This window comes from Drosophila elegans, unplaced genomic scaffold (genome assembly GCF_018152505.1).
Source record: "Drosophila elegans isolate 14027-0461.03 unplaced genomic scaffold, ASM1815250v1 contig_520, whole genome shotgun sequence".
NCBI lineage: Eukaryota > Metazoa > Arthropoda > Insecta > Diptera > Drosophilidae > Drosophila > Drosophila elegans.
In genome coordinates, this window is record NW_024545903.1 from 2432186 (window position 1) to 2460157 (window position 27972).

Genomic DNA, 27972 nt, shown 5'->3' on the forward strand with positions numbered 1-27972 from the left:
ACGTTATCCGTACCGGCCCAACTCCCCCACTTTTCAACCCACTTTCTCCCTGACTTTCTCCTCCTGCCTCCTGCATATTGATGGAAACTGCCAACGGCAATGATTCTGCTCAATTGCCTTCATTGTGTTGGCCCTCCATATACATTTGGTGAGCTTGGGGATGTATGTGCGTTTCTTCTTGTGTTTGATTTTATATTCGCTACGCCTGTAAGTATGCAACGCGTTTCGGGGTTGCCTGCCATCTAGAGGGCACACGCATATTATGCCTAATTGATTTTTGCCTCCTAAGTGGCAACTCAATTTTTGGGGACAAGAAAAAGCATCTTCAATGGTTTTTGCGTTTAGCGCAAGTCAAATTTTAAAAGTCTTAAAGGCAGCTAAATGGGAATACCCTGTGATAAAATTACAAAATTATGTTCAACTTTTTTGCTTCAGTTTATAAGATTGACAATTGGTTGGTAAGTAATATTTAAAAACCAAGTCTGAGCATTTGCTGTTGATTAGATTTTAGATTAATTTATTAAATGTCATTTGAAATAGATGTTTTTTGTAGATGCTAAATAAGCATTTAAATAAATAAATTAAAAACTTAAGGAAACTTCCTACGCATAGGTTTTACTTTATATCATCCAAAGTATGTTCTTTTTAAATTAACATATTTGAAATACATGTGACTTTTATTTGCAGTGCGTGCACGCATTCTTAAGCATAACACAATTTGCGTTTTCTTGTCAAGCCAAGGTGTAACAGGTGTGTTGAATATCCTTTGGGACATTGGCCTTAGGGTAAGTGTGAAGTCAAACGTGTTGTTGCCTTGATTTAACCAATTTCCGGTGTAAATTCTTTGCCGGCAGGCAGGCTGTGAACACTGAAACCACCTGATGGACTTTCGAGGTGAGCCTGAACGATTCCACTTACCCATAGGTCTTTTCAATTAATCCATTTAAACTGTTGTAAATTTATGCAGCCAGCCGGATGAGACACGCGACAAAGGCCAACAGTCAGATAAAGATGCGGATGCGGAGACACAAAGACCGCAGCGATTGGAAAACGACACGCGACTGAATCGAAGATTGGGAAAGAGGCAGAAACCGAAGTCAGAGGACGGGACCAGAAATACTTATAAGCATTTACGATGATGGTGTAGTTTTGCGATCACGTTTAGGGTCCCAAATTTGCATATTGTAGTCGAGATATTAAGCCTGGCATCCACAGCAAAACAAAAAACAATGTGAAGAGTAGAAGGCAATTTAAAAACATAAACAGATTGACCGGCTAAAACAGTCGGAAATGTGGAGATTGGTGACTTCGGTTTATTAAGAAACCTATCTTAAAGAGGCTCTACAATCTGGAAGGCATTTGGCATTTAATAGGAGATAATATGATAATTTATGTAGACTTATGTTTTATGGATACAAAATTCGTTTGTCTAGACAAGTAATATAAACCAAACATCTGGGATAATATTTAAATTGATATGGTTGGGATTCCAAGATTGGCAGCATTAATTGGCAAGCTTTGACAAAATTTTGGTAATTAATTTACAGTGTACATCTTGCAGCTCTGTTATAAATCATTTTGGTTGGCCTCTAAAAAAATGTTATAAATATACATATCTATATTTATATATTCGTCTTCAATAAATCATTAATTCAATCAATAAAATAGTAATAATAAAAATTTTGTAAAATTAAATTCCTTAAACCTAATCATTGAAAAGTATAAAAAAAATAATATTTAGAGTGTATGGATTTTTGTAACAAAGAATTTATTAAGATATTAAATAAATAAACTAAAGCTCTGTTAAAAATATTTAAAATAAAAAAAACTTAATCATATTTATTTTGGAAAGGAAAATAAATCGTATAAATCTTTGTTACATTGCTTTCAATTTTTTAAACATTCAAATGTTACCAATTTTAATAAAAGCTTTCTTTACTTAAAAAGTTCAAAACGAAAACTAAAACCAAAACGAAACCAACCACTCACAAATCGATTTCAAACACATGCTTTGTGTGAAACTCTTCAATTGGGGAAAATCGGGGGAAAATAGCATCGCCGCCAAAGCAACAACTACAATGGAGCCATAAAAAAAAGGTGGTGAATTTCATTGAAGTGTTAAAGTGGCGACGTCAAAATAACTTCAAAGTTAATGGACTAGAAATCGACCAGGACTGATGGCATTAAATAATACAATAAATGCAGAAATGCTTTTGGGAGAGGATTAAAAGGGGCTTAAAAGGCCCATTTCGTTTTTCGAGCCTAACAAATTGAATTTGCCACATATGACAGCTTAACTTCACATGCTGGGGGTTAAATCGATGACAAATGTGGCTCAAATGCTGATGCGGGTCATTCCGATGAATATCTCTGGCTCTGCTGTGGTCAAGTTTTTATCACAATTGAAAAGAAAACAGAGGGAAAAAGGAAACCGGAAAACCCATTCGGCTGCAAATGTTTAATTTCCTTTTGTTTGAAATGCTACACACAATCCTCGAGCTTGAGCTGTCATTAGCATTTGCGAAATCTATTTAAAAGGACGACGAGTGCCAGTATGCCCCAGCCAAAGTTCAAATGTCACCCGACTCGTGTGAGTATGCCTGTGGTGGAGATATTTTTCCATTTCCCTAGTGGCATGGGGATGATACTAGAGAGTACTGTGGGGGTGTCGCATATTTGGTGGCATTCAATTGGAATATCAACACGTGCCACATCATCCACAGCAGCTTCAGAGCCGCTTTAGCTCCTGCTTTCGCATAGTTGTGTTCGCCTTTTACCGCTTGGCATTTGTCTTAGTGGAGAATGAGCCCGACTTCATTAAGAAATTCCGCAAATATTTTGAATTTATTATTGCGCTTTTATATTGCAGCGAAATGAATAGACGCTGACTAAGCTGATGGAGTTTTTTTGTTCCTCGGCAGTGAAAGTGAATCAATGACCGATCCTTTAAAAGGTTTTAGCATAAATATGTAAATATCCCTAAATTATAAGTACTTACATTATTTGTTAAAACATTAATTTGAGTTAGCTTTTGTCTATCTAATTCAAGGAATTTTTTCTATCATAACCGGAAATGTTAATTTAATCAGCGCTTTGGAAAATAAATAAATTGTAATAAGTTTATTAGCATTCATTGTAAAGATTATTGCTTAAAAAGTTTGTTGTACTCCTTCAGAATTGTGTTACAGGGAGGAAAAACGATTTCGAGCTTTACGAACGACCATATTCCAAATAATTTTGTATGTTGCTAGCTCAAAATAAACCATCGTTTTTTAGATATTCAACATGTTCTATAACATTTTAATGTGGAGACTTCAAATACAGCGTTCTTTCATTTTTACACAAAAAAAAAAGGAAAACTAATATTAAAAAAAAAGTTGTTTCGCCCAACGTGGGGCTCGAACCCACGACCCTGAGATTAAGAGTCTCATGCTCTACCGACTGAGCTAGCCGGGCACTTAGTCACCCATCAGCAGGTAATATCTCAAGAATACCATATAACATATAGAATTTTCCAAAAAGAGATTTATGGAAAAGTATCTATAAATACTGAAGCTATTGATGGTATTCAGGAAGTCTATGATATAAGATTATTGTAAGGCCTTTCTATTTGTAACTATGCTTTTTATTTTGTAGCTGCCAAACTAGTCTGTGCTTAAATTTGTATCTTGTTTTATTAAAGATTCTAAACTTTAAGGAATTAAATTTGACCCGATTAAGCGGGATTAAACTAGAGTATAGAGACAAACATAGGAAACGGCTTACGAATAAAAGAAAAATTAATTTAATGTGCTTTAAGCCATTTATTTCACTTAGAGCCACTTGCATATAAATGAGACGGAGGACGTGTCCTGCGCAGTGTCCGAGAAGGGGGCGTGGCCAAGGACAACCAATCGTGTGGCTCGGATAATACGCATTGCTTTTATCCGCCAGTCAGAGGAAAAGCCCGAAGCAGAAGGAAGCTGTGGAAGTCACTCGGCTCTTCACTTGTTGCTCGCCAAGTGAGCAGGGGAAAAGAACGTGGAAAAGCGTGAAAATTGATAATAAACGCACTTCGCACGTACATACACTCGCACGAGCATTTAAGGGCTGTGGTGGCATAGAACACTTCTAGTCACATTTATTGCCAGCTTTTATGTTATGCTTTTGATTTATGGCGCGGCTTTTACACTTAGGAAATTGTCAGAAAACAGACGTTTTCGGCTAGCTATAATATCACAATCATTCACTACTGTAGAATCAAAATAGTAAGGCATACTTTCAGGCCTAACACTAAAATTGGTACCACTCTTAAGATGAACTTTGGTTATAATCTGAAAACCATGCCAAATCTGTTAAAAGCATGACAGAGAAGACAGTTTATGATTAATTCGCACTCCTTTTTTTTTGCACCATTCATCTTCTTGGTCAGATCCTTAGACATTGACCAATTGCCCGTCCATTAATTCTGCTTCTCTGAAAGCCTTTTCCTATTAAGTGTCTTTCCGGATTGCTTCTGTTCTGGCCACACACCACCCCGCTCATCTACTTAATTGCTTTTTTATTTGCCTGTTGCTCGGCCACAATACACAACAAATACAAGCAGATTGGATTTTGTGGCGCTTTAAGTAAATAATACAGTTTTTATTATCTCCATTGAATTGTACAGATACGCGAGACAGCTTAAGTACTAAGCACTCCCCGCAATTAATTGTAGATTACGTAATAATAAAAACTTAAGAACTAAGCCTAAGCGTTTTTTTTTTGTGTTTTGTTTACAAGCAACAACGGAATTTGCCTAGCTTAAACCAAAATTGCGATAGTAATCAATTAACATTTAACATTTCAACCAAGCGACTTATGATGTGTATAGTACAACAGAGTATTTTCGCTAGTCAACTAAGCCTACAAAATTGCACACAAGCAAACCCTATAAACTAGGACTATAACTAGGCTAATGGGCCACACTAACAAACTGCGAATGGGGGTACTACTACGCATCGTAGATCTTCAGGTTGTCAAACTCATCGAGCGTGTCCTCCGACCCAGATGCGGTCAAATCCGACAGCTCATCGAGGCACTTCTGGCGCTTGCGAACATTCCAGTGCAGACCCTCGGCGAGGGAGTCGAACCAATCGGAGATTTGATCCTGGGAGCAAATGCTGGGCACGGGATAGATGGAGGTGGTCACCCGCAGGCTGTCGCCGTGGTTCAGCTCCTGATCATTGCGTCCGTCAAAGGACACCCGAGAGGTGTTGCGGCTATCAGGTGAAATGGATATCTGCAAAAGCAATAGGTAGCTATTAGTTATCCGTTCTTTTTTGGATATTTAACTATATTGATGATATTGTAGGAAAGGTATTAGTAGTTTTGCGACCCCTTCTAAAGCATGATTCACAACTTAGCCGAGGTCCACATTAATTAGGTTGAGTCATAAAATGTGCTCGATTAAAAACCGATAATCTTAAAAACAACATTAGATAGTGAACTTGACATTGAACTTTAAGAAATTAAAGGCATTCTATACTTTCAAACTTGTTTAGCTGGAACTTACAGAAATGAAATCTTTGTATAAAGCTTTAGTTTTGTTTTTGTTATTTCTATCGGAGAAAGATCGTCTCAAAATCAAAACTTTTTGAGAGTTGTTTGTAAAAAAATATGCCAAACTCACCTTCAGTTCCACTCCGGCAGGCACCACAATGGGCCTGAAGCTCAGCGAATGCGGGCAGATGGGCGTCACCAAAATGGCCGGCACGGAGGGATGGATCATGGATGCACCGGCTGCTGCCGCATATGCCGTGCTTCCCGTGGGCGTCGATACGATCAGGCCGTCACCCTGCACCGAGGTTATGTACTTGCCATCCAAGAAGATATCAATGTTGCTCAGATACGGCGAGGGTCCTCGGTTGATCACCACCTCGTTGAGCACCAGGATGCTGTTATTCGGGCAATTGTTGTTGTTGCACCCGGATTTCCCTGTTTGTCCGTTGTTGAGCTCTACGTAATTGAGCTGCCTGTGCAGGCTGGGTTTGAGGAGATTGCCACCCACAGCGGTCAGCAGCGACTCCTTGCGGCGCTCACCCTTGCGATGGATGGAGCAGCGCAGACGGCTGCGCAACGTGAGGGCGGCATGACCCTCCAGGACATTGGTCACTTGCTCCTGGAAGTTGTCGCACTGGAAAGGCGTTAGGAAACCGAGAGAACCCAAATAGAAGGCCATCACCGGTGGCACGGACTGCTGGAAAAGCTGCGATGCATAAAGCAGCGTTCCATCGCCACCCAGGCAGACGATGAAGTCGATCCGATCGGTCAGATCATCGCGGCCATCTCTGCAAAGTTAATGATAAGAGATTTATTAAATTTCTTTAGCTGTGAAGATTTTTATTTTGTTTACTTTTTATGTATGCTATGCTATTTTTAATACACGGATTTTACAAGCTCAAGTAAATTAAAATAATAGAATTTGAACTACCAATTAATCCGTCAACATCTATCTAATGCTTTTAGATGACAAGGTTCCAGACGATCTTATGAATATAAAACTTAAGATCATCCAACTACATTGTAGTCTGCATACCTCTAAATTATTTAAGTCAATAAATTAAACTGCTACATGTATACTGCGTATACTCGATGGTTTTTTGTATAACATAAATCTTAAACCCGTGTAATGGGTCAGATCGACTCTCAACAAGGAATATATCGAAAGCCCCAAACACATCGCGTCGATTATAAAACTTTGAATTAATATTTCTTAAATTGTTTTCATGAAACCAAGTGTATCAACACTAACAAATTATATTTTCTATTAAGTCCAAAAATTAATATTTGCGTTAGTTTATCAATGCCAAAAGAGTCGGTTCGACCGGAGAACCCGGGAATGTGTTAAAATTTGAGTGCACGGGTCTAAGGCTAACATTGTCTTAAAAACACTTGCCTAAAAGATGCCTAACAGAACTTAAACACTTAATAAAGTTTAATTATAAAAAATTACAAGTTGTTTTTTACTTGTTAAATGAGGTATTTAAAAAAAGCGTTAGGGTACTAAGACTAAAAGCCCAACCAAGTGAAATCATTAATATTATAATTCCCGCCACTCACTTGAAGGTCACCAACTTTTCGCGCAGCGCCAGGAAACGCGCCCTAACTCCGGCGTAGTCGTCGTGCACCTGTCGGAACTTGGAGCTCTCCTGCTCCAGCTTGACGTCATCCCGCAGCAGCTTGTCCTCGAGGACGGCGGACTCCACCCAGACGACCATGCGCTTCTCCTGCACCAGCCACTCCACCAGCTGGACGAAGGGCAGCAGGACCTGGGAGTCCTTCTTCTTGATCACCAGAACGGTGAGTGGTGGCTTGTACCAGGTCAAACGCTGGCTGGCCGGATCCTGGATCTGCATCACCATGGCAGAGTTCTTCATAATGCGACCGCATGGTCCAAATTGCTGGAACGGCGACGGAGCATTCAGACTCCTAGTGCGCCTGCAAAATGAAAGTGAAGTGAAGAAAATCGGGTTATAAAAGATATTCCCAGTGGATGAATTCTACTAAAAATACACCTCAAAATACGTGGGTTGGGCGCCACTGGGGTCACCTGTTGCTCTTCGACCTCGGAAATCTGGCGCTGCAAGGCCGGCGCTAGTCTCAACTTTTGGTGCTGCATGGCGCTAAGTTCTTAACTGTTTTGAAATGGTCGATCACGCCCTTATAGTAGCCTTCTTAGTTAGCACTAAGCACAAAAACTTGTTGGAATTTTCGATGCGAGCGCGACTGCTCCTCGCTCGAAGGTTACAAAATCACTGACAGGCCAATTTGGTGTTCGAAAACACAAAATAAAGGTATGTGTATATAACGAATTTATATTTTTGTTTTCATTACAACAACACGTAGCAGCGCAAATAAACTTGTTGAATCTGCGGTCCAAACAAACAGGAATTGCACATGCTAACACACAGAGAGAGAGAGAGAGAGTGAGCAAGAGAGAGATAGAGAGGAAGAGTGGAAAAGATGGCCAAGAGAGCGAAAATGTGGGAGAGCGCTGCTGCTGTTGAACTCTGTCTGTGAGTCTGTGTGAGTGCGGGGGTGCTGAGCATAAGCATCGCATCGCATCGCAAGTTAACGGCTTTGATTGATGTGCTAATATGCGATGACTCAGCACAAAGAGACGCAAGAGAGAGCGGAGAGCATAAATGAGCCGTAGGATAGACTAGGCAGAATCAGAACTAGACCACTGAACCATGAACACCAAAGATATAGAACAATGGGCGACATAAGCAGCTTTCAATCCAAAAAAAAGTAAATATAAAAAGCCAGGTTCAGGTACAGGTACAGGTACAGCCAGGTATTCCAAACATTTTTTAATTTAACATTAAATATATCTAAATAAATCTCCTATATAATAATCAAATAAATTCAAAACAATTTGATTAAAAAGATAATTGTCAATCGTTTTTAAAAACCAGAAACTACAACATTTTGAAAGAGGCAGCCTAAAATAAATTGTTCCCTAGTTTTTATGGCAAGCTTATTGTTGACTTTCATCCCAAATCATATACAATTTTGCAATTAAAACACAATTAACACGAGCTGAAAATCTTTAATGCTTATGCTATTTTCTTAACAAAAAAATGAGGAGACCTCACACAAACTGCCAAAATATCCTTCATAGTTTTTGGAAATAAAAATGATATCAAAAGTATATTAAATATCATAATAATATTAAATTTAATAACTTGAATGAAAATTCCCTTAAGTTGTTTATTACACTTTCGCCTTCACTTTCTATATATCCAAAAAACAATTTCAATTCCTTGTGATTATTTTATTCATCAAACACACAGATAGTCCCATTGTCTGACTCACTTAGAGACAAGGCACAATGACAAAAACTTGGGCGAAAGGAAATTACGTTAAAATGACGCATATGTTCTGATGCAGGAAGATGTGTTGACAGAAGGTGATCTTGTTTCCCCATTGACTTAATCATGATAATGACTTCAAAGGAAATTCAGATTCATTCATTCACTTACGCGACATTTTCACAGTGAACGCCCGCTAAACGCACATGCTCGATCGCTTCTAAAAACCGACTAAACTGAAAGTTCGATGAGAGAACCAAATGACTTAAGTAAGCACTTAATTTGCTAGATAGATATGCATGCAATGTCAGCATGACACTGCTTTAAAATACCTTACATTATTGACTTTCCTGTAAACCTAAAGTCCGAATCATTTTTAATTTACCGCAGTCTTTAATGAGGGGCCTACTATATAATCAATTTGAGGCTCTGACAAGCCATGCAAATGCGGTTAAAGCCACATGACCTGCACACCTTTGGATTTCGGCACCGCGAATCGGTCACGGGCGACTGTCACCCCGTTATCGTTGCGATTCGAATACATTTCAATACATTTACCTGTTGCTTTTGGTTTATGGCCGGCGTCAAGCACAAACTGGCACCGATTTCAAACCCAACTGGCATCTCAAGTTTTTCCAAACAAACCGTAAAAAATAGTAGCTAGTGAAGCAAAAACCTACACATAAATTAACAGACGGCGCCATCGTAGTACCAATAACCGAGGTGTTAACAAACTCGTTTTTTAAGTGGCCAAAAAATGAAAAAGAAAACACGCCACGAACGCTGAACTATGCAGAAAGGTCAAGGACTTATTGCCTGGTATAAGTGAGCTGAGACAACGGTTTTAGAGCTGAGTACAGGCTACTAAAAATGATTTATTGATAAATAGGTCTGCTCAGTCATGATGATAGGGGAATATCAGTTGTGAAATTGATACTAAGTTCGTTGTACATATATAATTAGCCGATTTGATCTGTGTAAACAAAACGCGCCTAAATGCACACCACACTTCTCACACCTGATAAGCACCAACGACATGGTAAACACTTGATTACAAAACGGCACTCCTTATCGAAGCACGCCGCGTACAAATGTCCGACGACCTGTTAACTTTCATACAACCCCACTGAGGGAAAAATACGTCATTTCAAATTAAGTATTTATTCTAGTGATTTTTTATTTCCTTGTTTTTAATAATTGGCTGGTTTTTGAGAACTTTTTATTCAAGGTGTTCGTGGAGAACTCAACGTCTGAATAAATAAATTTAACTTTAAATTTGAAAGTCATTTCATGCCAGTACATACAAAAATATTATTAATGACTTAGAAACGTAATTGTTTTGACAGGCCACATACCTCTATCATTATTTGCAGTTAATAATATTTAATAAAATTCAATTAATTTTGAATTAGTTAGAATTTTGAATTAAATGCATACATGCATTTTTAGTTCTAAAGAAATGATTTTTTATTCTTGATGTAAAATTAAATCAAATTAAAAAAAAAAGTGGAAGTCAGTAAACTTGTTTAGAGATTGTCGGATCCAGTTCAAAATTTACATATATTTTATTGCCTTTTCGTGGAAATATTTTTGTGCGGCTGAAATATTTTTGCAGTGTGTTATGTTTGTTTTCTTTAACTTATCAGGATTTCACCCGATTTAGGTCGCTGCGAATCGGTTTGGTTTAGTTGAGATTACTTACGGCCAAGTGCCGCTTCGCGTGCGTCTTGTCGTGGAATCGAAATAGCCGTCATCAGGTTCCTCTTCGGATTTGGCCAGATGGTGCTCCTGGCTACTGGCCAAACATTCACTAGCCACGGTCTGATCCTTTTCCTTGGTGCTGGCTATATTGGCCTTGTTCTGCATAATTCTCTGGCGCTTCAGCGAGGCATTGTGGCGGATGAGGAGATCATTGTACTGGTTCTGTTGGTGGCCAGTGCCACTCCAGGCCAACTTATAGCTAAAACGCTCCTCCAGACGGTATTGGTGTAGGGTGGCCAAGTCAATGTCCGACAGGCACGTCATTTTCAAGTCTTTTAATCACTAAATATCACTCAAAAATTCACAGGAGATTCGTATACTGTTAAAACATTTTTCCACTGAAAATGGGTTGGGAAATTTTAGCTGACATTTCGCTTGGCGTTTCTTGGTTGATCATGAAATCCCACACCCTTGTGGAGACCCTGATTCGCCCAAATGGTAAATAACATTAACCTTGCTCCCCTTTGCTAGAGGTGTTAACAATGTTAACAATTTCGGTAACAAAAGAATGCAATACATTTCTGCGGGGTATAAAAAGGTAACTGCTTTGGCGCGTGGTAAAAGTTGATAAACAAAAACGATCAGTTTTGGGTTTTCGTATATGAACCGGTTTGTGTTTCTGTTGAAATTTGTGCAAAATAAATTTGTGATTAGCCATCGAATAGTTTGTTTTGTTTCGCTTTTTTCTGGCCAACCTAACGGACCAGAAACGTAGTTCCGGCTTTGACGCAAGAGCCATCAAAAACGAGAGAGATGCGATTGGCTAGAAAGGAGCGGGACAAGGCCCAATATGCGTCATTAGCCAGCTTCCGTCGGCGGGGGGTTGGCGGCGTTGGACTTGGCCAACTTTTATCGCCTGCTTAGCCATATAACGATGTCAAGTATAAATCAATTGGCAAGAAATCCGCTCGCAAAGCTGCTTGAAAATAACTTGAACGTACTAAACAACCACAGTTAGCTTTATAACGAGAAATATAATTAAATCTTTTTTTTTTGTTCGTGATTGCTTTACGTTGGTCAACAACCTTTTAATAAGGCAAACACGAAAAATCCAAAAACGTCCACTTAGACCACAATTAAACCGTCCTCTCTGCAACCCACTTGGGCATAACAGTATCGCCAGCCATTAATCTAGAAATCGTGACCTGTGTGTGTAATGAGCTTGAAGATCTCAATCATTTCGGTTTCTTTCCGAAAGTGCCCCATCAACAGTTCATTAACAGAGGTCGCTTCAAGATTCTGTTAAGTGGCTGATAAGATGGGGAACTTAACAGGAAGGGGAAGTATCTGTAGAGGTCTTCGTAAAGTGTGTGGTTTGAAGAAGTCAAACAACAAACAAGAACTGAGATATCTTGCCAATTTACCATTACAGATTAAATTATTTAGTTAGGTTACCAGAATACCCAATTGTTCCTAACATTCTATTTAAAATGTAAGCCTTAGAACAATTGAACAAAAGTTTGTACTGTAACCATATTTTAGAGGCGTAGTAAGGCACTACAACCTCTCTCTTCGTCTTTTATCAGAAAATAATCGGATTTGGCATTCGTTACATTTGAGTGATCACTTCCATTTGGAATTCTAATTTAATATATTGCATAATAAGAATTAGCGAACAATATAATCTTTAGTTTCTAGAGATCGCGTGATCCAAAGCCTTCCCACTCTTCTATTTTTACCGACATAAGGAAGCAAAAAGGTAAGTACAAGTCATTGAAAATGTTTCTGTAAAACAAACAAAGGAAGGCACCAACCACCACCCGCTCGTAATCGCCAGTTACATCCGTAGTAATCGGACTATGACAATAGACGGGTACATAAAGCGAATTATAAGTGACTTGTGCCACAAAGAAAATTGAAATAAATAAGCGACAAGCACAAATTAATTAATCATTAAACGGACGGGCCAAGCAGCGAAATGCGCACTGGCAGCAACTAAGTTTCGTAATTGTCATTCAATGGATCGGAAACTGGGCAAGGGAACAGCAACCACGGATTAGTGGAACTGCCAGGCCACAACGTGCATACAAGTCAGCGAACACATGCGATAACTTAATTCAAATGACGCCTTTCGTCAACAATTCGCAGGTTCTAAAGGTGCAACTGCAGGTATTACAGTTGAACTTCTATAGTACATGCCAAACCTTTGTTTGTTATTAAATTCTACCTCTATGGGAAACGTAGTTGCTCTTTGTACTTCGCTTCCAATTTAAATAGGTAAAACAAAGCTGGGTTTAGTTTATTTTACGATATAGGTCAACGCTAAAATTATACTTTTATTTGTGTGAATTCTTTTGTGGGTTCATAGATAACAAAACTGCTTCAATATTGATACTTTAAGCGAGCGTTTGAAAATGGTACTGAAACTAGGCTTAACGATGCTGGGAGATATCTACTATCTATCCATTCAGTGGACCACAACTGGGGCATTCGAGCTATTGAAGTTCAACTGTAGTTTTACAAATTAGTGTAAGTGCATGTTTCCGATTTAACGAAGTTTTAGTTACATAAGAAAAAAAACCCTAAAATAGAGTTACGAAATGCCTAGGAAGAATGTCCAAGTCATAAAATAGTTGAGATTTCCTAATTAAACAAAAGTTTTTCATGGCAAAGTTTCATTTGGCTTTTAATGTTTATCGAAATTAAGGGGATAAATATCTATTTTCAATTATTAGGGAAAACTTATATATTGAGTTCAATTTTGTAGATAAGCTTCTTAAGTTCGACTGTAATTCCATAATCTAAACCCACAATAGATTGACGGATTGATAGCCAGGTGGCTGACTAAAGAAGGAAATCGAAAGTGGACTGGGTCCCAGACCCCAGAAATGCTAAGTCATGTCTGCGCTAGAAAAAGTAACCAGTGGCTGGCAACAAAGTACTCTAATTACACGTTATATAATCTGTTTTATTTTCTTTTTAGCACAAGCGCGAACCAAGGCGAAGTTTCCAGCACCGGCGGCTTTAAACTGACCAGCGATCGGCGCCAGGTAAACGACCGACTCGAAACGAAAACCGCTCGAAGATCGATGGCGGTACAGGTATGGAAACAGCGCGAACACGACCGTTTTGCCCGGTGAACACGAGATAACTGAGCTGGTCCGCCAAAATGGTGATTTAACTGGACGATTTCTATGCGCGATTCCGATTCGAAAATAAAAGTACACGAGCCGAGCGATTGTAAACAATGAACGGCGAGTCGATCGTTTTGGCGGTGTTTCGCCGGACATCGCTGGTAATAAACAGCTGAGCGGAGCGCAGCCACGCGTCGCGATCGAAGAGAAATATAAACAGGCAACAAGTGCTTACTGCTCACTGCACACTCACTGTTACTGTTATGTAAATGTAATGAGCGGCCAGTGACTTCTAAATTGGTAATAATAAATTCAACAAAATTATGATTGGTAAAAGGCATCAGCCTAATCACCAAGTACAGCTTTGAGATCCATAAATCAGTTTATAGAGCCATACGAAAAATTTTAGGTGCTTTGGACTATGTAAAATCATATTTTTTTTAATCATTTAACAGCGCCTTTAAATACAGTTTTACAGGCTTTGCAAACTCTGCAAACTCATACTGTTCGACTGGTAAGTAAAAATGTTTAATGAGCTCTGAGATCCATAAATCAATTTATAGCGCCAAAAGAAAAACCTCAGGTGCTTTGGACTGTGTAAAATAATAATTTTTTTGAATCATTTAACAGCGCCTTAAAATACAGTTTTACAGGCTTTGCAAACTCTGCAAACTCATACTGTTCAACTGGTAAATAAAAATGAATAATGAATGGGAATGCAATTAAGTGTAGGAAATCGATTTTTTCGGCCCACATCTGGCACATGTCTCACATTTGTCACACGTGTGAACAGAAGTTAAATTTCGTTAGAAAACTACAAACTACAACAACATGTGTTGGCTACTTGAGAGCTAGGCATTTTCCGGCCAGCCCTAAATTATTGCCATTTATATTATAAGTGCTACATTTCCCTTATTGTTTTACGCAACAGTGTGCTTGAGGTTTTTATATAAACAGCATTTGAATTTTGGTTTAAAATTAAATCTTTAAGATTTTAAATACGTAGGTGTTTTTTTAATTGTCAGATTTTGTTAAATTGCCCTATTCAGGTGGTGATCCAGCAAAAATTAAAATTATTTTATATTTATTAGAAGCTACAAAACAAAGGTAATAAACTTTATTGATTGTTTTTTTGTTTTTCTAACAATGTTTTAAGAAATTTTCTAAGTTATTGGACATTTACAATTATATGTTTTGCGTTTTTGTTAAACAGGATTTTTTTTTTAACTGAAACCATCGTAAAATTAATTATGTTCAATTTATTTGGTTTAAATTTTAGCCAAGTATTTTTTAAAGGACTTCTCTTTAAATTTACGGTCCTTTTTAACGCCTTTTTAAATAGGATTTTTCTGTGTAAGGATCATTAGATTAATATTTCCATCCATTATTGTATTCAATTCAAATTATTATTTCTATGAAAGTTTTAATGACTAAGAACAATTGAATACCTAAAGTGTTTGTGTTTGATTTAATTACTGATAATATCAATATATGAGAATTAGCTGAGCAAAACCAAATGAGTGTGACACAATTTAAAAATTTAAATGTTTACGCTGAATCATTTGATTGAGATATCCCGTTAGAGAGATCCGTTCCCACCCTCCCGAAAAATACCGAAATCTAGTTGAGAACCGGAAACAGTTTCTGGTGGCACCACTAGTGCCGCCCACTTACCACCACCATCGCATCTGGAGGTCGTCGCTGGCAGTGCCGTTATTTATGCCAGGACCCGGGGCCGAGGATGCTGCTGCGCTGCCCTGCCTTCCACTGTTCACGTGGAGCAGCTGATTGTCGTGGTCGTCGTAGTAGGATCCATTGGAGGAGGAGCCCACGGAGGTGCCGGTGGCCTTCGGAACCGTTTGGGCGGGCGAGGGTTTGGGTTTGGGGGTGGGTGTGTTATGGGCCGGGATGTTGTTGTAGGAGGACGTCATTGTGTTGGTCACTTGTAAACGCGCGCGTGTGTGTGTGTTTGTATCTGCGCACCTGTATGTGCGCGGGTGTAAGTGTTGTTGTTGTGTAGTGTGTTGGCCTCAGGTTGACCCACTAACGCGATGCACCTGACAACGACTGCAACTCCCAATTGGCAAATTCCCGGTTTAAGGCTAGTGCCGACTAGCTGCTGATTTTCGATTTCGAGAACGCGACTCCCGAAAGGTCCATTTTATTTGTTATTTTCTTGCACCATTTCACGTCAGTGTGGCCGTTGTCCGCGGGTTGGAAAATACTGCAGTTACCAATCGGCAAAATGAGAAAAATGGCTGCTATGCGGTCACACCAAGGCGCGAAAGTTCAAAACTTTAGTTTCGTTGGCGAAAACTATCAAATTTTAATGACCAAATAAACATAAATATTAATTAAAATAAATAATAAATGCACATAAAGTATAGAACGTCCAGTTATTGCTTAATTCCGAAAAAGGGATTTTTATCACGTTTTTCTTTCTTGCAAAAGTTTTTTGTGGAAAAAAAGTGTCTTAAATCCTTTTATTGGAATTGAACACTAACTAGACTTCCTGTACTTTATGTGCATTTTTATTTAATTTTTAAAGACATATTACCCATCCTACAAAAATTAAATTGTTCTATAAATGGCTTAAAAATAAATATTTTTTTTTAATTTCTTAAAAGAATTAAACACTGGCTTAGAACAATGCACGGAAACCTGGATGTCTGTTTTAAATTATTTCCAGAACATGAAAATGGTTGGCCAATTTAAAAAAATAAAAATTGTATGCCTTGGCGTTGCCAGACCTGGCGCTTACTCCCGTCAAAAAGCTTGTTGCTACAACACCCAGCTCTTAGGCGCGGTAACACTTTTAAAATTTCAAAACTTGTCCAGTTCAAGGACATTCTCCACATCACTCACCGAAACTGAGTTCGCTTTTCCAGCAAACTAATGGGCAGCGGTTTTCTCAGCGGTGCTGGTGAACTGCCAGGCGTTGAGCCCTCTCCATCGACAATTTCCTGCGCTCGCTGCATATCTTCGGGATTCATTTCAAATGTTCACTTCCCAACGCAATTTGGAACAATTAAATCACAACCGCACGCTGGCAACGTTCGTCGTCAACTACGGCGCGATTTTATGCATTTCGCACAACCAGATAGGCACGCACCGCACACCTGGCGCACGCACACGCAAAAAACGGCGCACACCTTGAATTCGGCGGGCAAAAAAGGCAAAAACACACGGCAACAACACGATCGAGCGAACAAACAATGGTACAAGATTTTAGCCGTGTAATGCACATAGCTTGTACGCCTGAGGGCGCAAATGGCTGGCAAACATACAGCTTCGGCTAAAAGCTACACTTTCAATTCGCACCCAAATCGATGCAAACTAACTTTTTTGACAGGCCCAAGTGCGTGGCTAGCAACGCTAGCCCAATCGAATCGAAACCAATTCAATCCTATCCGATCCAAAGGCAGCCGCGAGGTGAACAACAACAAGCAACAAGTGGCCTGGGAGAGGCGCTATAAAACCAGTCTAAATACGAATTACTTTCTGGCTGTAATCTAAATTGCAAGGTGTGTTGGGGAATAGACTAATGCGAATTACACAAGGCAATGTTGTAGAACACATTTCAAACAGTTTGCAATCGGCATCAATCTACAGCAGAACTTGACAATGTTTTCTAAACTATACACAAGCTTAATTTGGTAAAATATTAAAAAACAATTGCATCCTATTGCAGAATACAAGGAGAGTTAACAAGTATTTAATGGTATTATTTATGTATTATATTATAATAAAAAGTGCTTTATAATTTAAAATTATTCAAAAGATTCGAATTATGTTTAAGTTTTACTAGCAGCATTTATTTTTAACCAGCAGAAATGTACAATATTTCAGCATAGCTTAGAAGCTCAAACCCTTTTTAAGAGTTTTGGGTGAAATGTGCTTTATCCATTTGCTCGAAATACTAATAAATTACACACTAAATAAAAAGACTTTTTGCATGGGCAAAGGACTAAGATTACTACTAAAAGCCCTAGCCTACGATAAGCAACAGGGACTTACGCACTACACATCGTACAATTTCATATTCTCGATCTCGTCCAGCGTGTCCTCCGATCCGGATGCCGTGAGATCCGACAGCTCGTCGAGGCACTTCTGCCGCTTTCTCACATTCCAATGCAGTCCGTCGGCGAGGGAGGCGAACCAGTCGGATATTTGATCCTGGGCACAGATGCAGGGCACCGGATAGATGGAGGTGGTAACGCGCAGACTGTCGCCATGGAAGAGTTCCTGCCTATTGCGTCCATCGAAGCTGACCCACGAGGTGTTGCGACTCTCGGGGGAAACTGAGATCTGAACCAGAATCAAATGTAAATGATAAGTAAGATATGAAACTATTGGAAACCCACCTTCAGTTCGACCCCTGCTGGCACCACGATGGGTCGGAAGCTTAGCGAGTGCGGGCAAATGGGGGTCACCATAATGGCCGGCACGGAGGGATGGATCATGGAGGCACCCGCAGCTGCCGCATATGCCGTGCTTCCCGTGGGCGTCGATACAATCAGACCATCACCTTGCACCGACGTGATGTACTTGCCGTCCAGGAACAGATCAATATTGCTGAGATACGGCGAGGGACCTCGATCGATGACCACCTCGTTAAGCACCAATATGCTGTTGGCCGCCGGTCGTGCATCTCCATCTGGGTCCAACTCCTGGGTCTTTGCCTCATGCTTCCTATCGCCCCGGCGATGCATCACACAGCGCAGACGACTGCGAAGCGTTAAAGCAGCATGACCCTCCAGGACACTGATAAGCTGCTCCTCGAAGTTATCGAAGCGGAAGGGTGTGAGGAAGCCCAGGGAGCCCAAGTGGAAGGCCATCACAGGGGGCACCGATTGCTGGAAGAGCAGGGAGGCATACAGCAGAGTGCCATCGCCACCGAGACAGACAATAAAGTCTATCCGATCGGTCAGGTCATCTCGGCCATCTCTGCAAGCGGGAACAGTGTTTTAGTTACTCATCTAATTAGAAGTTTTTCATAAAAAACAGACTCACTTGAATGTCACCAGCTTATCGCGAATGGCCTTGAACCGCACATCCTCGTTGAGCAGAGCATCCTCCAGCACGGCCGACTCCACCCAGACCACCATGTTCTTCTCCTGCAGCAGCCAGTCGACCAATTGGACAAAGGGCGCCAACACCGAGGCATCGCTGACCTTTTTGATAACCAGAACAGTGAGCGGTGGCTTGTACCATGTTAAGCGCTGACTAGCCGGATCCTGGATCTGCATGATCATGGCTGAGTTTTTCATTATGCGACCACATGGTCCGAATTGCTGGACAGGCGAAGGTGCATTTAAGCTGCGAGTGCGCCTGCAATTAGTTGAATAAATATGAAAAATTAGTTACAAAAAAGAACTTTATTAGTAACTTTCAAGACCTTAGTAAATGTCGTTTGTTTTTGGTTCCTAAACCTGGCTCCTCCTGAACGCAATTGTTGTTGCAATCATTCATATCCTCCCACTTCACATTGTTAAACTCTTCGATGCTCAGGGAGCTATAAGGCGGAAACAAGGCAGCAGCCTGCTTCTCGGGTCGCAAGGGAAACATTTTCCAAATATTGAGTTTAATTTTTGGCAAAACCTTTAAAATACTTGGCTTGTTTTCTCTACTCTTACAAGTTGCAGACTAACTTCGAACAACTGTAAATCAACCTCATGCAAATGGCGACAGTAAAAGCAGGCAGAGATCAAGAGAAGAACGAGTGAGATGCTAAGGGATTCAAGAGAATCGCATTGAAGATTCCCCTTCCTGCTTGCATTCGCAAAACACACTGGAAAAAAAAGATTTTCCTAAACTAAGGATATCTGAGACATTTATCTGTGACAAATTAAATTGCATTTCAGCAATATTTAGCATGTAAATATTTAAGGATTCCAATATTTAAACTCTTTTGTTTATTATTTTGTAACTACCATTTTAAAATCAACTCAAAAAGGTCAGTCCTAACTCAAAAATTAAAAAAAACATTTGAGTTTATTGTAGTTGGACTAGTACTCATATTAAAACATGTAAAAATCTATTCAATGGAAACTCTTTCATAAGATTCAAATAAATACCATTTTAAATCAAATCAAAGTGGTAGAAAATATTATAGAACATGAAAATATGTATCTATTGGGAACTCTTACTTAAGACCCTAGAGTACATATTCATATTCGAATTTATTAATTAAATAGGTAGATATGAAAAGGTAGTTTCTAACTAAGGATCTTATTAACATTTTTAATATATAAATCTGCAGTGTATGGACTTATGGCCATATATTTTTTCCTGTGCATTTCCAACTCCACTTTTTGCGACATCGTGCAGCTGATTTGGATTACAAATTCCAGCTTTTCGCATGCAATCTTATCGCTAGGAGAATGTTTTTTTTTTTAGCTAGTTATCCACTTACGGCCAGGTGCCGGAGCGTCTGCGCTGCCCACCTGACGCCGATCCATTGCCATTGGCATTATCTCGGGTTCGGCCCCGTTCCCGTTCCAGACTGCTCCCTTCGAGGTCCGGCTGCACCTTCCTCTGCAGATTCCGCTCCAGACAGTGACGGGTCATCAGACTGAAGCCGACGTGGTGATGCTGATATATATGCTGGCTATTGGGCAATCCGTAGTGCCACCGCTGCTCCAAGCGATTCTCATGCAAGGTGGCCAAATCAATGTCCGACAGGCAGGCCATTCTGACTGCAGCCTCACTTTTCGGGCTCAAAAATCGCCAACCAACTAGTCAAAATGTATCTTTGGACTGCAGTTTCGAACGCTTTGATTTTTGGAATGCAGTCAGACCGCATTGTTTTTGGCCAGCGCAAAAGGGACCAAGGTTAGTTTTGTTTTCACAACAAATTTTCGTTTCAAAAAAAAAAAAAACAACAACAACGCCCACGCACTTTTGATCGATGAGACGAGTTAATATGCGCCCAGAAATGGGCCAACGTAAAGAGAAAGTGTTTTATCGGCGTCAGGGGGAAAAACTGGTAATTAGAAATGCATTAAGCTGATGGCGTGCTTAAAGAAAATCGCTCTTTTGTGTGTTGACTTTGGCCTTTTGTCAAAGAAGAGACAAATTTGCACCGAGTTTCCACTTGATTACCACGCACAGCTGGTCGGAAAATTATAGGCAATGTAACTGCGGAGGGCCCTGAAATTGTCAACCGGGCGATCGCGTGTGCGAGCGACAACTGAGCAGCCGAGTTGACAAGGTTGGCTCGATGGTGTTTTGAGTTTTTTACTCTTAGCCGTTAACAGTTACCCTATTCCGGAGCCATTTATTTCAGAGCGCATGCGCGGAGGCCATCACGCTCAATTAACAGCTCAATTGATAACATCGAAGATATCAAAGCGAAACAATTGCCAAAATTGGAGCACTTTGTGGACCCATGACTAGTCCAAAATCGCTTTTCAATTTCGTTCGCTTAAATTGAATCAGCAAAAGCATTTGGAGGAGCGGATGGGTTCAAGATGGTACATTCAACTTAGATAAGAAAATACGTAAAACGTTTATGAGCAGCTACAGTCATGGTAAAAACATTGTATTTATGAATTTTATTAAAATTGATCTCCCTATTAATAGCAAGTTATATATCTGTACTGGGCAGGACTCTTATGCCCGTTTTCTCTTAAAAACGGTAACCTAATAAAAGGTTTTAAGCTAAAAAAAACCTATGGGATTTCTAAATTTAAGACTCACTTCTAGTTTATCATGTTTAAATGTTTTTAAACAGTATTTCAAAACCTTATAATCTAACAATCTAATAAAAATTTCTAAATTGTATTTAGACGGGATATTGAAATAAACAATCCATTAAAACTTTTACAGATTTTGAGTTGCAAACAATAAGTATTGCTCAAATTTGTATAAGTTACCATTATTTCCTTGATTTGTATGATTTCAAAATAATAAATAAATTTAAAAAATTCCGTTAATGCCTATAACAAAAGGTTTAAAAAAGACCTAATTTAAATTAATTAAAAGAACAAATGAAATTGATTTAGTTTTGTTTGTCAATATAGTGAATTCTCTTGAATCTCTTGTCACTGTGTCTAAGTTTTAAGATAAGTTCTAGGAGGGGGAGATGTACAGCGAGCTAATGCATTAAAAATGTATTTTTCTATCTATCTATTTAAATCCTTCTAAATACTGTCAGCAACGATGCCCTATTTTTGTGTTCGCCACTGTAGTTGCATGAGAGATGGGAATCCGGGAAGAGGCACAAGTGGCATGCACGTAAATAGGGGCAGGTTGTTGGGACCTTACCACCACCAGCTGCTGGTCATGAGGCCGTCGCCCAATCCCGGCGCCGAGGTGGATGCAGTTGCTCCATCCGCCAATCCACAGGCATTCAACAGATGATGCTCCCCATTCGCGGCGGCATCATTTTGGCTGCAGGGAAACGCCTGGCCATCGGAGGAGTTCTTGTCCACCGATGCGGGCATCTATCTGTTGCGACTCTTCTTCCCGGGAAAGATTAGGGCCACAAATGTGCCCCTTCAGCAGGAATCTATCACTCTGATTGCTCCTTATATGCAGAACACAACACAGGAATTTAACGAATTTTTAATGCAAAAAATTTTGTAGGTAGAGCTGTCACATTGTCGATGGCAATATCGATACTTATCGATATTTTCATTCATTGCGCGAATTTTTAAAAACCAGCCGATGGCTCACGTCATTTGCAAAAGTGTTCGTCATTCATAATTGTTTGCGACAATGGAATGCAAATTAGTCAGGCACACGTGAAAACAACGTTTATTTTAAGCCTAATCTGTACGTGTTTTTAAGTGCTTTTTAAAACACGAACAAAAGTGTGTTTGTTTATTTTTAGAACCATTTATAAACAAAGTACAAACTTTTGCTGGAGAATCACTTGTGAAATTGTAATAATTAATCTTTGATATTATTTTTAATATGAAAATAAAAAATTGTATTAAAAGTATTCCAACATATCTAATGGGAATGAATGTCACTAACATGTCTACATTTAAACTAAAAAAACACTTGGTGAAATTCATTAAAAATATATCTGGTTTGTCTGAAGGGTGTTCAAAGCCGAATTATTATTAAACTGAATATCACTTGTGAAATGGCAAATCCTTTGGAATTTATATATGTAGCTTTGAAAATCTATACATGTTGATTTTCTCTAAATAAAAAAAATTCCTGTCAACTCACCTAAATTGTTTTCGCCTCTCGCTCAAATCCAGAACCCTTCTCAAGGGTCTGGGTGAGTTACCCGGCGATGTGCCGGCAGCTCCTTCGTTTTCCTCCTCCAAGGAACTGGACACCGAACTGTTGGCCACCATTTGGCGGGCCAGTTGCAAATCCTCCTCGCGCATTTTCGTAAGCTCCGTAAGGCCAAGACTCAACGACAACCTCGCTGTTCCCGTGGCGAGATCCAACTAAGTGACTGGCCATGCCTCGTTTTCCAAAATATATACAATGCATGCGCATATGTAATACTCGGGCGAGTGGAGAGGTAAGTTGTTGAATAGATGCTGAGCCAGCCCCACTCGTACTTTGAATTTATTAAGAGCCTCCCGATATTTACATTTCCAGAGCAACTTTTTCAAGCGGTCCATATTTTGACGGCCCCGGGGCGTGGCAGATCGGGGCTGATCGATTTATAAGCTGTGCGTGGATTAATAGCCGGCGGCGCGTTCTTAATAATATATTTCCGAAGGTAGCGCCAAGAAAATAGGCCCATTTTTGCATTAACACGGATCGCACGATTTTACATTTTTGCTGATATACAATTTATATATTTAAATATTCCGTTGTTCTTTTTTATGCAAGAAATATGTGGTTAAATTAATTCAGTCTTTACGAACAAGGTGAATTCTTAAGATGCAAGTATTCGGAAAAGGACTTCGGGTATCCAATTCATGGCTATTCAACTAATCTACATTCTGGGATCCAACAATTTGTTATTTGGAAAAGTGTCAAGTCTTTATGTTAATAGAGAACTTCCGGGTTATTAATTGGTACACCTTTCTTGTCTTAGGTCCGGGTTTTTTCCTGAACCAATTTTTTATTACTTTTGTATATAAGAGAAAGATATTTATAATAATAATAATAATAATTGAAAGAACCAAACCTTTTGTAAATATTACTCTTTAAAATCTAAACTTATAAATTAAACATTTACCAAATTTTGAAGATTTTTTTTTGATTTTTTGACTTGCATGTCATATTACATTCGTTCATATTGAAAGTTTTATTTTTTAATTTTACATCTGGTTTCCCAAATATATAATATATATGTAATATATACCTAATAAAAATATATTTAATGTCTTATTTTCTTTTTTAAATTAAGTTATATTTCTATAATTTGTATTTTATGTATATTAAATCCGTAATTTTATTTTTGCAGTACTAATACAATTTGAATGAAATTAATACATATTCAACATTTTTTTGGCCACTTTTAGTTTTTGTTAGTTTGGTTCATTTTTATTTTTAAACCGCTTTTTATAGACTGTAAAAGTTAGATAGTTTTTTACATAAAAATCATATTTGACATGTATTATACAACTCATTCGACATAAGCATTCTACATCCGCCACACGGTGATTCGTATTTGTGTACTTAAAACCGCCAATTAAATAAAGACAGTGGTTGTTCTTTTAAATTATTATTATAGAATTAAATTAAATGTTTTTAAATTCATTGCTTCGCGCTCTTCTGTTAGTGAGGGGAAAACATCGATAGCTTACTTCCTGTCACATCGATATGAAACAAATATCGATTATTTTAAAAAATCATCGACTTTGGTTACAGCTCCAATTTTTGTTCCAGCTCTAAAGCCGACGATTCTTAGTCAAAAGCTAAGGAAATAAGTTAGTTTAACGAAAAAAAAGCGAGCTACAATGACAGCCAAGGCAGCATTACCCCTGCAGATGTTCGGCCGGCGTCTCGTCCAGCTGAGGTCATCGGTCACCGCGCAGAATATGAGGTAAATCCGCCCGTATTGCTTCCTCTTTTCTGTGACGTAATGAGGGCGCACGCTTGTCGGCAATCGCACGTAATTGTAACACTACCATTTCCACCCTTCCGCAGCGCCCTGCGTTTGTACAGCACAGAAAAACAGCCGGAAGAGGCGGCGCCTGCGGCAGGAGCAGCCGAGCAAAAGACCCCCGCATCCTCGCCAGAAGTTGAGAAACTTACGAAGGATCTGGCCGCCGCCAAGGAGCAGAATGCTGAGCTCCTGGACAAGTACAAGCGATCCCTCGCCGACAGCGAGAACATGCGCAACCGACTTAACAAACAGATCAGCGACGCCAAGATCTTCGGTATCCAGAGCTTCTGCAAGGACCTGCTCGAGGTGGCGGACACCCTGGGACATGCCACGCAGGCGGTGCCCAAGGATAAGGTGGGATTACAAAACTAAGGTCCTTTATATGAGAATCCTATATGAGCAAGTCTGTAAATAGTTAGGCCTTTGTGGTTAAGATAAGCAATTAGATAAATTCAATTTCGTTACTCACAGATAGTTTTCCTTCTCAAGCTTTTGTAGATCACGTTTTCGGTTCAATGTCTTTATTTCTGAACTTAGACAATCTAGATTCTTTAATTTTACATATGTATGTATTTTTTTTTTTTTTCAATTCGAATGAAAATGTGCTCGTATGTTAAAGTTAAATATGAACGACCATACATACAAATTTTTGAATAGTTTTAGGTAATGATTTGCACAAAAGTTATTAGTAAAAAGATTTGTCAAGCTTAAATAATCTTTCCTTTATATAAGAAGTTAATATTTTCTAAAAGACTGGATTATGATTTAATTGAGACATTAACATTTAATATTTTATTAATCTTTATATTTTATTTTAAAAGAGTCGAATGGATTAAAATAAGCCATTATAAAGACAGCTGAATTATATTATGTTCACTTTTGCGCACTTCTTCAAGGGGTAAATATATAATAATGGAACGGGTTTTCCTTCTTAATCCCTTTTTTTAATTAAGTATGGATAAGCTCAAAACTATTTAGGTCTTGTTTAATTACTTATTAAATATACCCTTACTCAATTTCCTTAACATTTCAGCTTAGCGGCAATGCTGATTTAAAGAACCTGTACGAGGGCCTCACCATGACGCGCGCCTCGCTGCTGCAGGTGTTCAAACGGCATGGTCTGGAACCGCTGGACCCCATCAACCAGAAGTTCGATCCCAACCAGCACGAGGCTCTGTTCCAGAAGGAGGACAAGACCGTCGAGGCCAACACCGTGGTGGAGGTGACCAAGCTGGGCTACAAACTGCACGAGCGCTGCATACGTCCCGCCTTGGTGGGCGTGTCCAAGTGTTGATAGCGAAGCGTCTGCCCAGCGGCATGCAAAATTCCCAGTACACCCCCCTCCCCCCCAAAAATCCCATTTACATGGTGTCGCTCTCAGTTGTTTGCAATTTGTTTTCTGCTGCAAAATTCATGTACGTAAACCCTGTGTAAATACAAAAACAATCCTACAAAATGCATCCTTCGGGCAGCGCTTGCGAATTTAGAATTCCTCCTAGTTTCTAAGAGATCTGTGACTGGATTTGATGGCCACAATTTGTACCACATGCGTTGCCATCGAGTGTTCCAATTTAAGGTTTAATTACGATAATAAAAACATGTGTTAGTTTGTTGAAACCTAGTGAGATTTTCTTTTGGATTTTTGAAGCCTCTGGTAATTCTGCTTATCGGGGTCGGGGTCTCTTTCTGTTCTCTTTGATTTTCCCGTTTTCATTCGCCTTCGAAATGTGAAACCCTCTTGAAAAACCATTTCTTTTGTCAACAGAAAACCAGGTAGCGCAGGGTTATCACATTCCTGCTCGTCGCGTAGGTGGAAAATTCAATGGAAATGAGAGATTTTCTAAGACCCAGCAGGTAGTTTACCAGCACGATCCCATGAATTCAGGGAACACATACAGATGGTGGGTCCATAAAACGAGATTTCGTTCCGGGTTCAAAGTCTACAACGAATGGTTTTCGAGTAATCGTGGTTTAGTTATCCTGAAACATTTGAAGTGAACGGAATGATTGCCTTTTTAATGCGTTTTCTTTGGTCCTTTGCCCTGCTACAGTGCATCCAGGCTAAAGTCGCGTTGAGACCTCTTTTCTACGGTCAGGATAGTGCTGTCATAGTGGATACGTATAGAAAATTCCCGCCCAGGTTGGACTCCAAGCTTCAGAATGCCTTGTACTACAACATGCCAGTTTATAAGCTAATCAAGCCTGGCTTGCCAACCAAAACCACGACGACGACGACGAGCACTACTGCGGCTCCAAGTCCAGGCTATCCCGCTGATCTGCTGGACATAGCTCACAACAAACTGGGCCTAAAGGATCTGCCGAGCATTGAGGAGCTGGGCGAGATGATTGGCACGGATAATGCCAGGGAGACCATTGACTATATACGCACTCTGACCGGCACTGATGAGGGTCTAGCCCTGATGAAACAGTATCTGGACGCTCTACATTTTGAGCAGGCGGAGGAGAATGTGGCGGAGGAGAATGTGGCTGAGGAGAAGGAGGAGGACGACAATGGAGACAATGGTGACGACGACGACGACGACGATAACAACATGGCCAATGTTAGTTATGATGAGCTGCCCCAGGAAAAGTCAACTGCCGTAGTGGCCAGCCCGGAAGGAAGCCTAATGCAACGCGTGGGAGACTTTATGAAGCAGTATAACCTGTGGTCAGGCCAGGTCACCACTACGACGACTCCTGCTCCGGTCATCGCTCCTCCAGCCCGTTCGTTTCTGCCCGTTTTTGTACCTCCTCCGTCGGGCTTGAAACCGATGCGTCCCATCCTGGTGAGGCAACCCCTTCCATATCACTATCCCATTCCCCTGCGACCCGTTGCACTGCCCACCGTAAAGACCACTCAAGTGCCCAGCACCACACGGGCACCCCATCCACATCTGAACACTCCGAAGCAGCAAGAGGATGCGGAAATCAAGTACTCAACCCTGCCGCCGCACATCCAGCAGTTCGCCAAGTTGGCCAACATCTCACCCGAGGTCGTGGAACGCTTCCTGGAGCGACAGCCCAAGCTGGCGGAACTGGCCAAACGGCTGAGCACCCTGGCCCTCAGCCCGGAACAAACACAGGCCATGGACTCCCAGGTTATCAGGGCCGTCCAGAATGCGCTGACCAAGAACGATGATCTACAGCGACTGATCGAGGCGTCCCAGGCACTTAAATAGACCAAATGTGTACCTAGTATTAATATCATTTCAAAGAAAATAAACTCCCTCTAAATCAATCATCTTTAATGGCTTGCTTTATTGTTTATTGCTTT

General features: G+C 39.9%; 3 protein-coding genes and 1 non-coding gene across 15 annotated transcripts; 2 read left to right on the forward strand and 2 right to left on the reverse strand.

Annotated features, from left to right (window-relative positions):
• Positions 1–3383: 3383 nt before the first annotated feature.
• On the reverse strand, positions 3384–3456 carry Trnak-cuu. The gene has a single exon. It is a non-coding gene; the product is annotated as a tRNA-Lys (tRNA).
• A 1135-nt stretch (positions 3457–4591) lies between these two features.
• On the reverse strand, positions 4592–23101 carry LOC108149084 (NAD kinase-like). Of its 12 annotated transcripts, none has more exons than XM_017276466.2 (7): positions 22853–23101; positions 18683–19000; positions 18034–18616; positions 17703–17977; positions 7081–7458; positions 5651–6308; positions 4592–5260 (listed from the first exon to the last, which is right to left on the reverse strand). In XM_017276466.2, the coding sequence occupies exons 1-7, from the start codon at positions 23014–23016 to the stop codon at positions 4973–4975; spliced, it is 2664 nt and encodes an 887-aa protein (XP_017131955.1). In that variant the 5' UTR covers positions 23017–23101; the 3' UTR covers positions 4592–4972. The 12 variants fall into 12 exon arrangements, with proteins under 12 accessions (XP_017131955.1, XP_017131953.1, XP_017131952.1 ...); XM_017276464.2 differs by lacking the exon at positions 22853–23101 and adding an exon at positions 21938–22254; XM_017276463.2 differs by lacking the exon at positions 22853–23101 and adding an exon at positions 20085–20868.
• Positions 23102–24452: 1351 nt separating this feature from the next.
• LOC108149143 (grpE protein homolog, mitochondrial) lies at positions 24453–26315 on the forward strand. Its single transcript, XM_017276550.2, has 3 exons — positions 24453–24635; positions 24740–25052; positions 25732–26315. Exons 1-3 carry the CDS (start codon positions 24550–24552, stop codon positions 25990–25992), a joined length of 660 nt encoding a protein of 219 aa, XP_017132039.1. The 5' UTR covers positions 24453–24549; the 3' UTR covers positions 25993–26315.
• Positions 26316–26620: 305 nt separating this feature from the next.
• On the forward strand, positions 26621–27936 carry LOC108149057 (intraflagellar transport protein 46 homolog). Its single transcript, XM_017276402.2, has one exon. The coding sequence runs from the start codon at positions 26702–26704 to the stop codon at positions 27875–27877; it is 1176 nt and encodes a 391-aa protein (XP_017131891.2). The 5' UTR covers positions 26621–26701; the 3' UTR covers positions 27878–27936.
• The last annotated feature ends 36 nt before the right edge of the window (positions 27937–27972 follow it).